The sequence below is a fragment of the Thermobia domestica genome, chromosome 9 (genome assembly GCF_964235325.1).
Source record: "Thermobia domestica chromosome 9, izTheDome1.hap1.1, whole genome shotgun sequence".
NCBI lineage: Eukaryota > Metazoa > Arthropoda > Insecta > Zygentoma > Lepismatidae > Thermobia > Thermobia domestica.
This window is the reverse complement of record NC_137462.1, coordinates 84,724,974-84,740,877: the sequence shown is the minus strand read 5'-3', so window position 1 is coordinate 84,740,877 and position 15,904 is coordinate 84,724,974. Positions and strand designations below refer to the sequence as shown.

The 15,904-nt window shown below is 35.1% G+C and overlaps 1 protein-coding gene across 2 annotated transcripts in view; it reads right to left on the bottom strand.

Moving 5' to 3' along the window:
• The window catches only part of LOC145694806 (putative phospholipase B-like 2), a 109,733-nt gene that overhangs the window by 46,090 nt on the left and 47,739 nt on the right, over nt 1-15,904 (bottom strand). For both annotated transcript variants that reach the window (XM_081771452.1, XM_081771453.1), the window contains exon 3: nt 13,139-13,239. In XM_081771452.1, the coding sequence (XP_081627578.1) occupies nt 13,139-13,239 (101 nt within the window). The remainder of the gene's footprint in view (nt 1-13,138; nt 13,240-15,904) is intronic.

Genomic DNA, 15,904 nt, shown 5'->3' with positions numbered 1-15,904 from the left:
CCCCCTGTGACCCTCTTGGGGATGATAGATGTATCTCACCCCTACAACATTTTTTCCTGGTTATAAGTAATATGTGTACAAAGTTTCGTTAAAATTGCTCCGGGCATTCCAGAGTTATGCTAGACAATATATAGATACATACAGACACACCTACATACATTATTTTTACATATCATCCTCCTGCGACCCTCTTAGGGATGAAAGGCCTCATAGTGTTTCCTTACGCTCTCTTAATACTGTGTTACTGTTGTGTATCATTGATGACTTACAGTCCTTGATATCACTACACCCGAATATGGCGACTATTAATGTTAAGTATATGACTTCTACACAGGTGTAATGGAAATGTATGACTGAGAAGCCAGACAAAGTGCGTAAGTAGAGGCGGGTGTCCGGGGGCAGACCACCCTAACATCTTCTCACCTGAATTGCTTGAAAACGCTCACCTTTGAGTCTAGTTTTTTTCTTGCATTATGTTATACTTGTCATGGTGTTTCATGGCAACACTAACTATATATATGTAACCCTATGGGCTATGATTTTGGCATATTTCTTTGGTGCATAGATGCCTGCATCACACTGATGTGTTCCAATAGACCGCGATCATAGGCCTGATAGTGTATCCTTACGCTCTGCGCAGGTGCAGACAATTCGTTTTAATTTCGTTTCAAAGGTATCATGTATCTACTATGGCATGCAAAGTTTGCTTGCTCTCGGTGGTACCGTTCCCGAGATATCACGACAAATGTCATTTTTAATGAATCGACTGGCTCTGAATCGAATCTCAGAAACTACAGCTTTTTCGACAAATTCCTGCTAGTTGCATTAGTTTTGCAAAGTGTCCTATTAATCTACCAAGTTTCATCAAAATCGAGGGTTGTGGCCCACACACCTTATGGATGTGTCACAGGCCCTTTAAAAGTAGTGGAAGAAATAATAAAAAAGGACTTGAACCATATAAATATTGTTACTTTACTATTTCAACAAAAACAAAGTTACAACCGTGTTGACGACCTTTACGGGGATGGAGATTTCACAAGTTTGGTTGGACCTCTCATAGAATTTGTGTAAAAGACCATAAAATCTACGAGCAGCCCTGTCTATGGCTGACCTAATTCATTAAGCGGATGTCAGCTTCTTTTTTATATTTTCGAAATAAACCAATATATGTATTCCTTATTATAATAGAAGAATGCAGCTGGTAATCAGTTAATAATAAAAAGTCTTCCATAAGAAGCCATAATCTTTAACAGAAAATGGATAAGGAAAGTAAGAAGAAATGCAATTATTATAGCAATAATAACATTGTTAATAAGTAGGCAGTAGTTAGTATAATCATGACTTGTTTACAAACACGTATCTTGAGATCTTTTTTGAGTACTATATTTAGAAAGTTTAGAATATTTAGTTATTTTTCATATACACTGTAAAAAAATTAGCCTTAAAATTACCTTAATTTAAATTGACCGATTACCGTCAACTCTCGCTGCCATCCGATTACCCTAAATTTTACGGACCACCGTTTTTTTTCATAAAAACGGCAGACCGTATATTTAGAAGCAAAATAATATTGACCGTGTTTAAAAACAAATTTGGTACCGTATATTTTACGGTAATTTACCGTAAAATTTAGGGATCGTTTTTTTTTAAAAAAAAAAAGCACAGGTGTGTTATTACCGTACAAGATTTACGGTAAATATCACACCGATTCCCTATCTAGAGGTCCTTGCCGGTCCAGCGTGCCCTCTTGCTAGATCCAGTAAAAATTCTTGCTGGGCAATATATATTGAAACAAGTTTCATCGAATTGCTGGAAACTGTATCAGTACACACACTAGCTAGCAATAATGTTTCCTGGATGGCTGCAACTAGAGTGCACGCTGGTCCACTGGTGTTAAAGTCTACTTAACTAAAGAGAACACAAAAGTGAATGAAAGAAGCGTTGCACCTACGACGTGCATAATATCCATAAGAATAAAATTGAAATTAATTCTTAGTTTGTAATATCGAACCCTTGTTCTGATATCATCTTGAACATACATTGCTTTTTCTTTCAAAATTACCAATTTTGTCATGTATTGAACAAAACACCAGAAGAGGATTCGATATTACATACAAAAAAAACTACTTCTTGAATTTTATAGCTGAGTTTTCGCACGCTTTGAAAATGTAGTTGGAACAAACATCCATGTCCTTTTAAGATATTCATAAATCGATATTCTGTTGCAGTGTTAAGACTAGCTTTATCGCATGTATTTTCGCTATGAGTACCAGTAGACTAATAGACCTCAAATATTCTAATCAGCGATTCATTCGATTAGTCGCATTATTACGGTTTCAGATAACCAAGCAGTCACCCGACAACATAGCTTAGAATGGCCAGAACCATGACTAAACAAGTGTAAAACCATATAACTTCTCACAACATTGTCTACAGTATCCAGTATACGCTATCCCAAATTAATAAATACGTGTTTGCATAATTATGTAACAGTGGCATCAATGCTTAAAAAAAAAAAAAAAAAAAGTCACCAAACTTCCAGAGTATCGAACTTTTTCATGTTTATTAAACGCTCAAATGTATTAACAAGACACCAGATCAGATTATAGGTAACAAAATTAAAGATAAAAATATTTACAGAAATATTTTTCAAATCTAACAATTCATTTATCCAGAATAAATAACGACAGCATGGGCGCCCGATGAAAATTTTCTAGGGAACTCATCTCCCTGGTTACTATATACCCTATTACATTTGATATTTTTTATTTGTATTAAGAAATTTAATACGTTTTCGTTAACTAGGGGAGCGACCCCCTGCCCCTTTTTCGGGCACACATGAGTGACAGTATACTTTTATTTCTGTAACATGAAAAATTCCAGTTGATGCAACACAATTTATGTAATGCTGTACTAAGTACGGTAAACTACGAAGCACTTTTCCTAATTTTTTTTTCTTTTTTTAAAAAAAAGAAGAAAGAATTTCAACATTGTGATTCTAATTCTAGCTTCACCACCACTCTAGTTGGCTACATTATCATAAGACGTTAGTTTATACATCCAGCAGCTTCTTTAGTTCACTGAGAGTCAGCTTTGCTGGGTTCTTAGACTGTAGGAACTTTGCCCATGTTACAAGTAACTGTTGTCCTCTTGACCTGATTTACAGTCGTGAAATTTAAAACCGAAAGTTATAATAGAAGAAATTGTTTTACAACTATAAATTTTGGTATTTATTTTTTGTACGATCTTGTACTTAGTGAGAAATTCCAATTTGTAATTGTGAAAGTTGTGAATATTTGAAAGAATGTGAATAAATATTTTTTCATAGCCTTATAAATAATAAATAAAGTAAATATTTTAAGTTAACACTTTTGTAATTTTCTTTAAAAATATTCTAAAGTGACGGCTTATATTTTGATGTCCCTATTCAAATTACCCGTCCCGAAAACAGGTTCGGATTCATTTTAACCAATTTGAAACTACTTATTACTAAGACTTCTTAATTAACTTGATTGTTATTACCTACGATTACAACTAGCATGTTCGAAAAAGTATATGTGTGTCACCTCACGAAAAGACAAGCAAGGTGCTAGTTCGCTACTGCCAGGACAATGAATGAAAGCTGTCACTGATTATTGGCAACGAAAGATTCAGTTGTTAGTGCAGCATATTTTTTTTTTTTTTTTTTTTTTTTTTTTTAATAAACTAAGCATGTAAACTTGTACTCGAGCATCTCATTTTATTTGGTTCGATGTGATTTATCGATTTATACATATATAATGTGTTTGACAATGTTATTTTTAAAGGAAGAAAATCAACATTCTGCACTATATCTCATTAACTGAGTAATGTAGTCTTAGAATTGGTGTAATAAAGATCTTAATGACAGCAACGACGACTTCTATATAACTTTGGGGAAGCATTGAAATATGTGTAGTTCCTTGTCACAAATTCGAATAAAGATATCTACATCCAGGGAGGCCGATCCCCAAGATCAGCGCGCATGGTTAATGACGATATAATTCAGTTTCACTTTTATATCAGTAAGTAGCTGGAACAAAGCATCAATTTCCATATCTACTAATAGGATATTTTACTACATGTTCTAGAAAAGTTTACACGGGTTTTTACATGGCATTTTGTTTACCTCATTATCAATGGAATGATATATGTCTCGTTATTGGAAGACTGTTAGGACTACGCGTATCATTCTTGGAAATATGTGTGTCAGTGTTAAGAGAAATCAAGCAACAAAAGGTACAATCCGATTGTTAACAGTTAATATTTTTCACTTTAGGAATCTATCAGGATCACAAAATTATTTTATGCACTAAGCATAAAAGCTACAAAACACTAGTTGCTAATGTATATTTACTAATAGATGAAAACTGAACTCAATTGTACTAATTTTTCTTTTATATCAACTAATCTTGGATCATATTTAATCCACATTAAACGTATTAACTACATAAAGAGAAACTTGCTCTGAAAACACTGGTCAACAGTGAAAATGCTTTGGAGATAAAACTAATCAATTCTTCCTAATTTTAGGGTGCTGATAACGAATATGAAATTAGTTTTTGAAGATTGGTTCGGGTTTCAAAGAAATACGTTATCACCCGATGTGCTCTGCTGAGCAAATTAAGGGTTCGTAGCAACAAGAGCTGTCTACTTATTTCAATAAACTTCCATTGTTTGACGGTTAGTTTCATTGCTACCCTCAGGGACATACGCAGGGGTGGGTCCTGTGGGTCTTAATACCCCGACTTGTTTGTAAATTTAGTCTAATTTCAGGTGAAATTTTCAAAATTTTAACATAATATAGCTTCAAATTGTATTTGGACCCCCCGAAAAGCTTAGGGCCCCTCCTGACATAAATTCCTGCGTAGTCTCTGGCTATCCATATTGCTCGCACTTCATCGCTGACAAAGAAATATCAACCACTTTACGGTTTAGTTTGTATTGAAGAGTTTGATAGAGAAAACATGTTGTGTAACGTTATTTTGTAGTTACAATTTGCCATCTCGGACGTAGTGGTGGTGAGATATTGGGCGGGTGGGTGGGTGCTATTATTATTATTATTATTATTATTATTATTATTATTATTATTATTATTATTATTATTTACCTTTCTATGACTATACTAAGCAAGGATTATACAGCACATTAATATCTCATAGAATTAAGAAATGAGACAAATGAACTCGGGTAAAAGAAAACAGTGACCGTCCGCGATCTTGTTGCGTACGCGCCGCTTTCGGTTCCGGTGCACACGGCGGTGGGACACAACTGACCAGGGCCCGCACTAAGTGCTCCGAGTGGGTCCTGGACCCCAAGCCGTTGTATTGGGGACCGTGGACATACGTAAAACAACCGAGGAACATATATCGGAAACAAAATCATCCTACATGAGATAGACAAGATTTAACGAATGCACAAAAGGAACAAAATAAGTGTAATGCGTGTAGTGGAATTAGTCGTTAAAATGTGTTTCACACACAGGAGTGTGATAGTGTATTAGTGCAATATTATAAATACCAGTGTGGACAGTGCTTAATAGTGATAAGTGAAGTGTGTGTTTAGTGATTTTGTAGGAGAGTGTGGTAAATTAATAAAAAACATACAGGAGAGAATCAAATTATGTACAAGGTGAAAAACCTAATCATACAGGGAAACCTGAACGAAATAAAACAAAGAAGAAGAGGGAATATTGCATGGATGAGATAAGTATAGGCAAAAAGCAATGAATGATGATATTATGATAGGATGAATGTTAAGCTCGTCTTGAGACAGAACGTAGAGTAGATAAGTTTGATTAGATAAAGAAGACTTGATAATCATTCGAGAATAGTAGTTAGTAGTAAGGATTTGCTGTTTTTTTTTTCTTTAAATTTTATTTTGTTTTGTTTTGATTGTTTTCTCTGTTCAATATACTAAGCAGAAACATGTCGCGTAAATATGTTTGCAGTGAAGAGCAAATTGTTTTTAACGAAGTGAAGCGAAAAGTGGTATTTCGCTCATATCATAAAGAAAGCCTATCACTTATACTTTGGCTGTAAAGTGGGAGATGTGGACAAGAACTGAGCACCACATATATGTTGTAATACTTGTTCTACAAATTTGCGGGACTGGCTACACGGAAAAAGGCCATGCGTGCCATTTGCAGTTCCAATGATATGGAGAGAACCGACAGATCCTACTTCAAACTGCTAGTAGGAACTATTTTTGCATAGTTCTTCCAATTAAAGGTATATCCGAACAAGAAAAAAGTGGACTGCTACTTATTCAATTCAATTCAAATATTCCTTGAAATGTTCGTCACTGTGCCACACTCTGAAGAACTAAAGGTTCCACAACTTCTCGTACCTTACTCCAGTGTTTCACCCGATGAAGAGCAAAAGGTGAACAATGTCAATCCACATTGTCAAATTCTGCTGCAGATTCATCGTCTTCCAACGATCCTAACCTCACAAAACCAAAATATTATTATCTATTCACCATATGATACTCAACCTGAATTAAATTACCTGGGGTTTTCAAGAAGTGGCGCAGAACTGCTGGCATCCAAACTCAAGAAGTGGGGAGCTTATTCTGAAGATCTAAAAGTGTTCGTGTTTTGAACACGTCAGAATCTCCAAACAGTATTTTCAGTGGAAAGTGACATATTACGTTGTAACTATGTAGGCCTAACTGGTCTTATGAGTAAACTTAACATAGACGATAATCTCAATGAATGGCGGCTATTCATAGACGCATCAAAACATTCTTCAAATATATTATGCTTAAACTTCCACAAATTGCTGAAACTAAAATCAGGTATGAATTCTTATTGGCACTCAAATTCGCTAACTCCTCAATGATCCTGAATTTGATGCAGTGTTAGAAAATGAACAGAGGATTGCATGAGATTCTTTCCGAAAAGTGGTGACGAATGTTTTGGAAAACGAGCGGTCTCAGAACTATAAGAAAGTAGAGTTGTACCTAATACCTTCTACCAAGCAATAGGGTGTAATGTATCACTACAAATACATATTTTGCACTCCCATATAGATTTCTTCCCAGAAAATTGCGGAGCAGTCATTGATGAACATGGGAAACATTTCTACCAAGTTATATCTATGATGGAGAAACGATATCAGGGCTACTGGAGCAACTCTCCTCTTGCCGATTGTTGTTGGACGGAAAATTCCCAATTTTACCCTAATTTCCCCTTTTCTCGTGTAACACACACACACACACATTATCATGATACCATTTGAAAGCCTGTTTTATTCTGAAGAGAATAACGTATAAGTCATGATACTCAAATAAATAATAGGGCCGCGGTGGCTCAGTGGTAGAGCGTTCACCTCTGGTGCTTGGGGTCCCGGGTTCGTTCCCAGTCCTCGCCAAGTGAACTTTGTGGTGGACAAACACCGTGTGCGTGGGTTTCCTCGGGTTTCTCCCGTTTACTCCGGTTTCTCCCGTTTCCTCCCACTTTCTACATTCTACCATTTATTCATTACTCATCACCACCGTCTCCTTTAGTCTTACCGGCATAACCGTTGGACGTAAACTCAGATTTAATTTCATTTCAAATAAATAATACTGTTCGGATTCATTTTATTTCATAGTTATCTCACTTTCTTCCTATATGAAATTTGGTATTGTCTAGCAGAACTGAGAAATTTTTTTTTCGTCATAACTGTTGTAGGTATTACAATGAAACTTGGCACATATATTACTTATAAACTACAGTAGTTTTAAAGGTATGTTATATTTGGGTGCCTTTAGTTGGGGCCATACCAGCGGGTGCTACATTTGAACAAAGGGACTTTTAGACGGGGAATTCTCAATTTTACCTTGAATTTCCTTCTTATTATACATCATGTACACATGCGCATAATACCATTTGCAAGGTTGGTTTATTCTGAAGTGAATGACATATGAACCAAGATAATCGGATGAACAGAATTGAAGCAATAGCTACTTAAGTGAAAGACCAAATAGGCTTGTTGGCTATCCAATAATTACAACAAACATTAGTCTTTTCGGGTTTGATTCCCAGTGAGAGGGCATTAAAATTCAAACGTGTTACGTCACGTCTCATATAACCTAAGTACAGCAATAGGATACTAAACTCCAACAACCAACATCAGTAAACGTTCATTTTGAAACATAATTGCGAATTTATAAAAGTAACACATATTAAAATTAAAATACCCTTTTCCGTTCTTTCATAAATTCTCCTCCTTCTTCTTCTTCTTCTTTGTAATACTGTGGGACGATGATTGAAGAATACATCTATAATAAAATGATAGTTCGGTGACTTATCCAATGGCAGATTTGTCCATTGGCAGATTTGGTATTTGGCGGATTTGTCAATTGGCAGATTTGTCCATTTTCACAATTGGCGCATTTGGTCATTTTCGCGTTTGGCGCATTTGGTAATTGGCAGATTTGGTAATTGGCGGATTTGTCAATTGGCAGATTTGTTCATTCTCACGATTGGCGCATTTGGTCATTTTCGTGTTTGGCGCATTTGGTGATTGGCAGATTTGGTAATTGGCAGATATGGTAGTTGGCAGATTTGGTAATTGGCAGATTTGTCAATTGGCTGATTTGTCCATTTTCGCAATTGGCGTATTTGGTCATTTTCGCGTTTGGCGCATTTGGTAATTGGCAGATTTGTCCATTTTCACAATTGGCGCATTTGGTCATTTTCGCGTTTGGCGCATTTGGTAATTGGCAGATTTGGTAATTGGCGGATTTGTCAATTGGCAGATTTGTCCATTTTCACGATTGGCGCATTTGGTCATTGGCAGATTTGTCCTAGACCCCAGAAATGCACCTGCTGCAGTCAGTCGGTTCTGTTTGTGGACGTCTATCAACATTTTGGGGACCCATCTGGCGCACAATTTCCGATATCCTAATGTTTCTGTAACAATTCGAAACAATGTTGTTGGTGAAACCTCTGGAAATTCGATGTGTAGAGCGGTAATGGTGAAGCGACGATTTTCTTTAACTTTTTCATTCACTCGCTGCACCAAGTCGTCAGTCTGAATGCTTAGCCTTCCACTCTTCTCTTCGTCGTGGATATTTATACGGCCTTCTTTGAATGCATGACACCATTGTCGTACCATTTCTTCACTCATTACACTGTTGCCGTACACTGCACACAATTCTCTATGAATTTCAGCAGCACTTTGTCTTTTGGCATGAGAAAATCTAATCACAGAGCGGACCTCGCACCTGGCGGGATTGTGTATGCGCGCAGCCATTTTAACACGCTCCAGCACACATGAAAACAAACAGACGACTGGCGAAACTATGGTTGTTTGATAGCCAATGGACCAAGTGATGTTAGTGCGCAAGCGTGATTCGATCACTATTGCCAGTCGGTTATAATAAAATATTGGCCCTTTCTTTTGAAATGCGCCTCGTATTTCTTTAACTTTATAGGATTTTTTATGTAAATTTTTATACACCTATGCAAAATCACTATTTTGAAGTTTGAAGTAGCCTACGTATTGTAAGTTTCATATAATAAAGTATGAAAAGTATAAAGTATTCCTGGGTAGTATTTACTGGTTACTTACCTTATATTATTGCTCAAGGTACTGAAAATTTGTTTTTAAAGAATATTATGGTAGAATTTATGCAATTAGAACATATAAGCATACTGTAGAGGTTTGCTATTAAAATAAAGCCCCTATAAAACAATGGGTAGGTAACTTTATTTAAATGGGCCAATAATAATAGAATTTAGTAATATACGCAAGTGGACATTTTTTAAAGGGGCACCTTTAGCTTCCTGCAGCCGAGGACCTCCAGAGATGCCAGATCGCTCCTGATCCAGATATTAGTTCTACGAAGACTCTATAAAAGCCGACTTGTGTATCCCTTTGATGTGATTTGTGAATTCATATCACACACATTTCGGGGATACATTGGTAGAATTTGAATTCAACGTGAAAAGTTGAGTCAAAAAAAAAAAAAACATACAACAGTCTGGAAAGCATGTATGCATCTTTTCGTATTTCCTTGAGCATGCAGTTCCATATCCTCCTCTGCTCAAACTTCATTTAAAATGCACAGAAACAGTGTCAGTTACTAAACATGTACGGAGGTGGGAAAACTCTTATCAATATCAAAATATGTCATGTCATAGCCCATGGCACTTTTACGCATCTGGGAAGGATTTTGACATGTACGCATCTGGGAGGTAATCAGACAGAGGCGTCAGTGGATCAGGAAGGCAGCCGCGCCCACCCCACCATGAATTTCAGATTTTGGGGGGCAGTAAGACAGTTTTAGAAACCTTTTGATAAGTAAAGTCCAATAGATTAAGTTTGAGGTCCTTATACCGAATTAATACGTAGGAAGCAGATGATCAAAACTGGAAAGTTGCTTAGGCCCAATTTCCAGAATTTTAAGCAGACCCGGAACTATTTTTATAGAAAGTGGAGCCACCTTTGGAATCCTTGGGCCAACAAATATATAAGAGAGCAATATAGGCCTATAGCTCCTTACGGCCAATGGAAATGATAATTGATCAAAGTCAGTATTTATTCGGTGTAAGGACTAAAATTCTTTTTATGTGGACTTCGCTCAGCAGAAGTCACCTCATGAACTGTACTTATATTTCACTTTGTTTTAAAACTCTGATTCTTAATAGGCATGCTTTCCCTGCAACTCCGATCGCTTGAATGCTCCCATCGACTTCTTGAAGTTCCTTGATGAATGTAAAGACGACTGGAGCTACAGTATACACTATACGTCAAAATAACGAAAATACAATATTTCTGGGTAAGCAGTTGGAACAGAGAGTATACATTGCACACAAGGCTACATAATTTCTTTTACAACATCCGCGTCCTTCATTTAATAGCATTACGACATTATGTTATAACAAGAAAAATCCACGTATCATTGTTCTTATTTTGATTTTTTTTTTTTTTTAAGAAATTAAAACTATATTGGCTTTGAGGCCCGTACCAAGATTTGTTGGGTCTGGGACGTACCAAATTCCGGAGTCAATTTTTCTCTCAGCATGAAGAAATTATTGTGTCAACTTTGAATTTTTTATATCAATGATTGTAATATCCAGATCCGATGATGATGACATATTAAATCAACCATGAGTCACACAGCGTATAACAAATAAGAATAATCTCAATAGGCGAGTAGTGGTGTGCAAAGGTTTACATGGATGCGGATATCCGAATAAACATAACTTCTGCAGATGTATTTTTTGTTTATTTGTGGATGGCAGATAAAAAAAATGCGAATACTCGTGAAAAGACTATATAATCATTATCATTCTTCTATACACTATTAATTATTGACATCGTATATTCAAGTGTGGTTATCTTTTTGGAACAAACAACCAATAAAGCAAAATTGTGTTCCACTCAAAATTTCTTTCTTCTCAAAGACCTCTTACAAATAAGAAGTGATAATGTGTTTTGCTGTGAGTTTGTTTGGACTGGTTTATTCTTGTTTCTGAAGGACATTTTATCTTCATTTCACTCGCGTTCTAAACAAAGACGCTAATGTCTTATAAATAATTATATTAGTTTCTTTTCTTTAATATACGATTTGCTCTGAAATTATTTGACAAATACAGTATTATTAATTTGACAGTTTTCTTGTCCTAAGTCTGCTTTTGAGGAAATCGTAAGCAACTACTTATGTTTTCCATTAGATTCGTAATTTGTTACTACATGAATTTTACTCCACTTGGTGTAGTTACTTGTAGCAGGAAGACATCGGTTTTAAAGTTTAGCTTGAACTTTATTGATAGACATCATAGGATTCACAAAAATTGTTGTTAGAAACTAGTTTTGAAACCATAATTGTCACGGAACAAATAAGTTGTATGCATTTGATATATTATTATTTGAGGACGCGGATAGAGATATTGAGGACACGGATGGTGATGCCGGGCACCGGTAATGCTGTGGTTGCGGTACATATACGGTGTTTCACATCCGCCCAGACCTGCATCTGTGTGACAGCCCAGGTATTGCAATGTTGAATTCGCGTTATAGTTTGTTTGTATGTGATTGAAATCCACTATTATCAGTAACAACTGTAATGTTAATGTAGTTGTGCACTACCATAAACCATTTCCTCATGCTTCCTTTTAGACAATCACAACTGCTTCATACTAATCATTCAAAAACAAGATACATTATCATTTCCATATTTTATCATTTTCTTTTCCATTAATTGGTTTATCTGTCAAAAGTGCACAGATGTACATCTACGGATGTAGTAGCGACTCCTGTTTGATGAGTGATTAATATATAATATGGTTTCAGCCACTTTTAATCGCTTGGCAAAGGTATTTCCAGCTTCGTTCTCCGATACCAAAAGGTTTTCTCACCTGACGTTTCGCACTCTGTGGTGAAGTCTGCTCTATCTTTTCACCTATTTCTTAGCTGTAAGTTACAACTCTTTAGACACAGACAAAGAATATTATGTATGCTTTGTCTGCGCCTTTAGGTTTATTGTAATCTATTCGGCTATATCGAAAGTGATCGGATAAATGATAAAGAAAAAGTTTGCCTCATGCCATGCTATAGGCGCCAAGTTATTCCTTTTTGTTCCGCTTATATGGTTAGCGTATATTTCCGGAACGGGAGATCATGGTTCGATCTTTAAGATGTAGATCTATATCTCATATCGCTTCAGTGCTGAAAGGGAATGTTAAACTCTAAAGCAATCGATCAACAACCAAACTCATGGGCTATACGTTAAAGGAAATAAATAATATATACTTCATTCTAATATATTGTATTAGTAGATTCAGTTTAATTAAACAAAAATACGTGTAAGATCTATTCACGTAGAACAGATTGGTAAGGAAGGCATGCAATGCATTGCTTGGCCTGAAAGTCGATTTAGACAATCCACCTGCAATTTTAAAGAAAATATATAATTTATTTACAGAATTGGGAAAATCAAAAGTATCTGCTTCAGAATTATTATTTTGTGGGCAAGAATTTAGATTTACAAAGCAGGTATGTTCTCTTTCCGTTTAAAACGAATTTGGGACGTTCAGACATTACTTGAACAAGAATTTTATTCGGAAATATTATATGTATATATCTAAGTATTCTTCTCACCGTCATTTTGAAAATAAATAACTTACAGGAAGTCTCTCTCTGTCATTTGTGCAGACGAGTTGTGTTCTTGGACAGCCTCGTGCCATCCTTGGATCATTCCATCAAGTTGAGAATAGAACAGTGATACCTATCGAAATAAAAGTATAATTGGGAATTAAAATTATTATGTAATTATACGAATGTATTTGATTGATCTAAATTTACTTGTTACTGGGAAGAACATAAATTATTCAGGAGTGATGTTAAATAAACCGAAACAAAAGAAAATAATGCTTACGATATATTCTAGTAAGCTTTGCTTCAACGGTATTTTAAGAACAACTTCTGTAAGTAAGTTTAATAATATTAAAGGAACATTAAAAGAAATAAAGCGCTATCAAATATGTAAATACAATGACCACAGAGCCTGCCTTACTAAAAATAATCCAAAATTTACAACTTTTCTTATGCTTCTTTATTCATAAGTGAGCATTATTATTCATTTTAATAACTGTATGTTAAAAAATATTTTGTTTATTACAAACCAAATACAACTATTATTTAAAAAGTAGCTCACAGCAAACCAAAACAACATGATACGTAATCAAATGGAATTGAGTTTGTTCTTCTAGTCGCTGCCTTAACTTAGATTTTAGGGAAATTGTTATTCTCGCAACACTCTAATTTCTACGGGTGGCAACACTGAACATTCTTCGTGTTCATATTTTCTGTTGTAGAATAACATTATCTATGATTGTGGTAAGTTGCATTTTATAATCTCCTTTCACTTATGAATAAACAAGCAAAAGAAAAATGGTAAATTTTGGATTATTTTTAGTAAGGCAGGCTTTTAATGGGCCAGGCTACTAAATATTTTTGAAAAACTAATAATTTTTCTTTTGCCCGTCTTTCGTAAGTGGAAAGAGGTAATAAAATGTAATTTACCACAATAATAGATAATGTTACTCTACACCTGAAAATGCAAATCAGAAGAATTTTCAGTGTTGCCATCCATAGAAATTACAGTGTGACCAGAATTTGAATTACTCAAAAATCTAGGTAAAGGCAGCGACTAGAAAAATGAAATCAACGGTAATTGATGACTTATCGCTGTCTGTGTTCCTTGTTTACTACTTTTTAAATAATATTTGTATTTATTTCGTAATAACTTATTTATTTTGTAATAATTTATGTAAGTTTTATAAAATAAGTAGAAATATTGTTGTAGAGGTATGGAAAGCAGTCACTGTAAAGGCCGGCAAAATTTAAAAGATATGTACAAGATTTTAAGTCAAAGTTAAGTCAGTTTCGTAGAATACTACTGTGTATAATGAGACTTTGATGCAATAGTTGAAATTGAAATGTAAAACGTTTTAAAGTCATAAAAAAAGTAAAACTGCGAGAAGGCGGTTTCAGCCTCTACTCGGGGTTACTTTGCTCCGGTCCAAAATATCATTTAGATAGGAAATTATTACTACTGGAACCTCCTGCATTCTAAATTTAGGTAAACTTCCTATTTGGGAAGATGCTGGAATCAATTTCTTGTCGGAAAATAAATTAACAGTGGCGGATCCAGAAAAGTAGTTTGAGACAGGCTTCACTCACAAAGACTTCGATTTTTTTTTTTTTTTTTTTTTTTTTTTTAGAAATCACTACACTTTTGGGGGAAGGGGGGGCTTACAGCTTATACGCATAGAAGGACTAATATTAGATCATGCAATTTGGGTGGGCTTCAGCCTGAAAGTTCTGAACTCCGTAAATGTTCCACTGATTACAGTTGGAATGATATTCTTGGACATAAGGAATAACCAAGGCAAATCAGTTCACGGTGATTCTTTTCTGTTCCTGAGTTGGCATTTTTGTGGGACATATGCTAAACTATTAGAATGCGGTTCCTATGCTAATACCAGAAAATACATAATTTTCTTTACAAATATCGATAATTCAAACTAAGTACTGATATCGGTACCATCATTCTAATATCAATACTTGTAGACTGCATGCAGTTTTGTGTAGAAAGTAAAATGTATAAATACTGAAGGGAAGACATTGCCCAGAAACGTTATGTTCGTATGTTGCACATACTTTTTGTATGTTGTGCCAAGTAGCTATGGGGTTACTTTACACCAAACTTTATATTTCAATAACTATGATCATACTGAATGTTTACTAATGAACTTGCACTAATGTTTTCTTTATATAGCTAGCTATTATATGTTTAAAATGCACTGTTCTAAATCATTACGTTTGTAAGTTACATGCGATTTTCTTTAAAATTGTTTAAATCTTGTGCAAAGTAACCCCGTCTTACGGTACGTCTGGTTAGGAACCCTCTCCTTGCTGTGTCAATTCTAATTAACATAATGTTATACTGTATATTAAAAAAAAGCTATTGTTATATTTTGAAGATTAGATATAAAAATAAGATACAATATTTGTAAGAATATAAAACTTCAAAATACGTAAATTCATACTTACGTAAGAAATTTCTGATATAAAAAAAATTTACAAACGTTAGGCCTACTTATAGAATGGTTTTACGAATGGAACTCCTAAAGTAAGATGTAGTATTTAAAAAAAAAAATCCATTTGAGAACCATCTAGTGAGTGAGGTATGAACTATGTGCTTATTTGACAACGGAAAGATACAGCATAGGGTCTTGGATCCACCATACCGATGCGAGCAACTAGAACCATTTCCCAAAAGGATTCATGATTGTGGCTGGTTTCTCTTACAGAGGCAAACTACGTCTCCCAAAGGTGGAGTGGAAAGTCGAAATCAATGCTGCTTACTACCAGACTCATATCCTGAT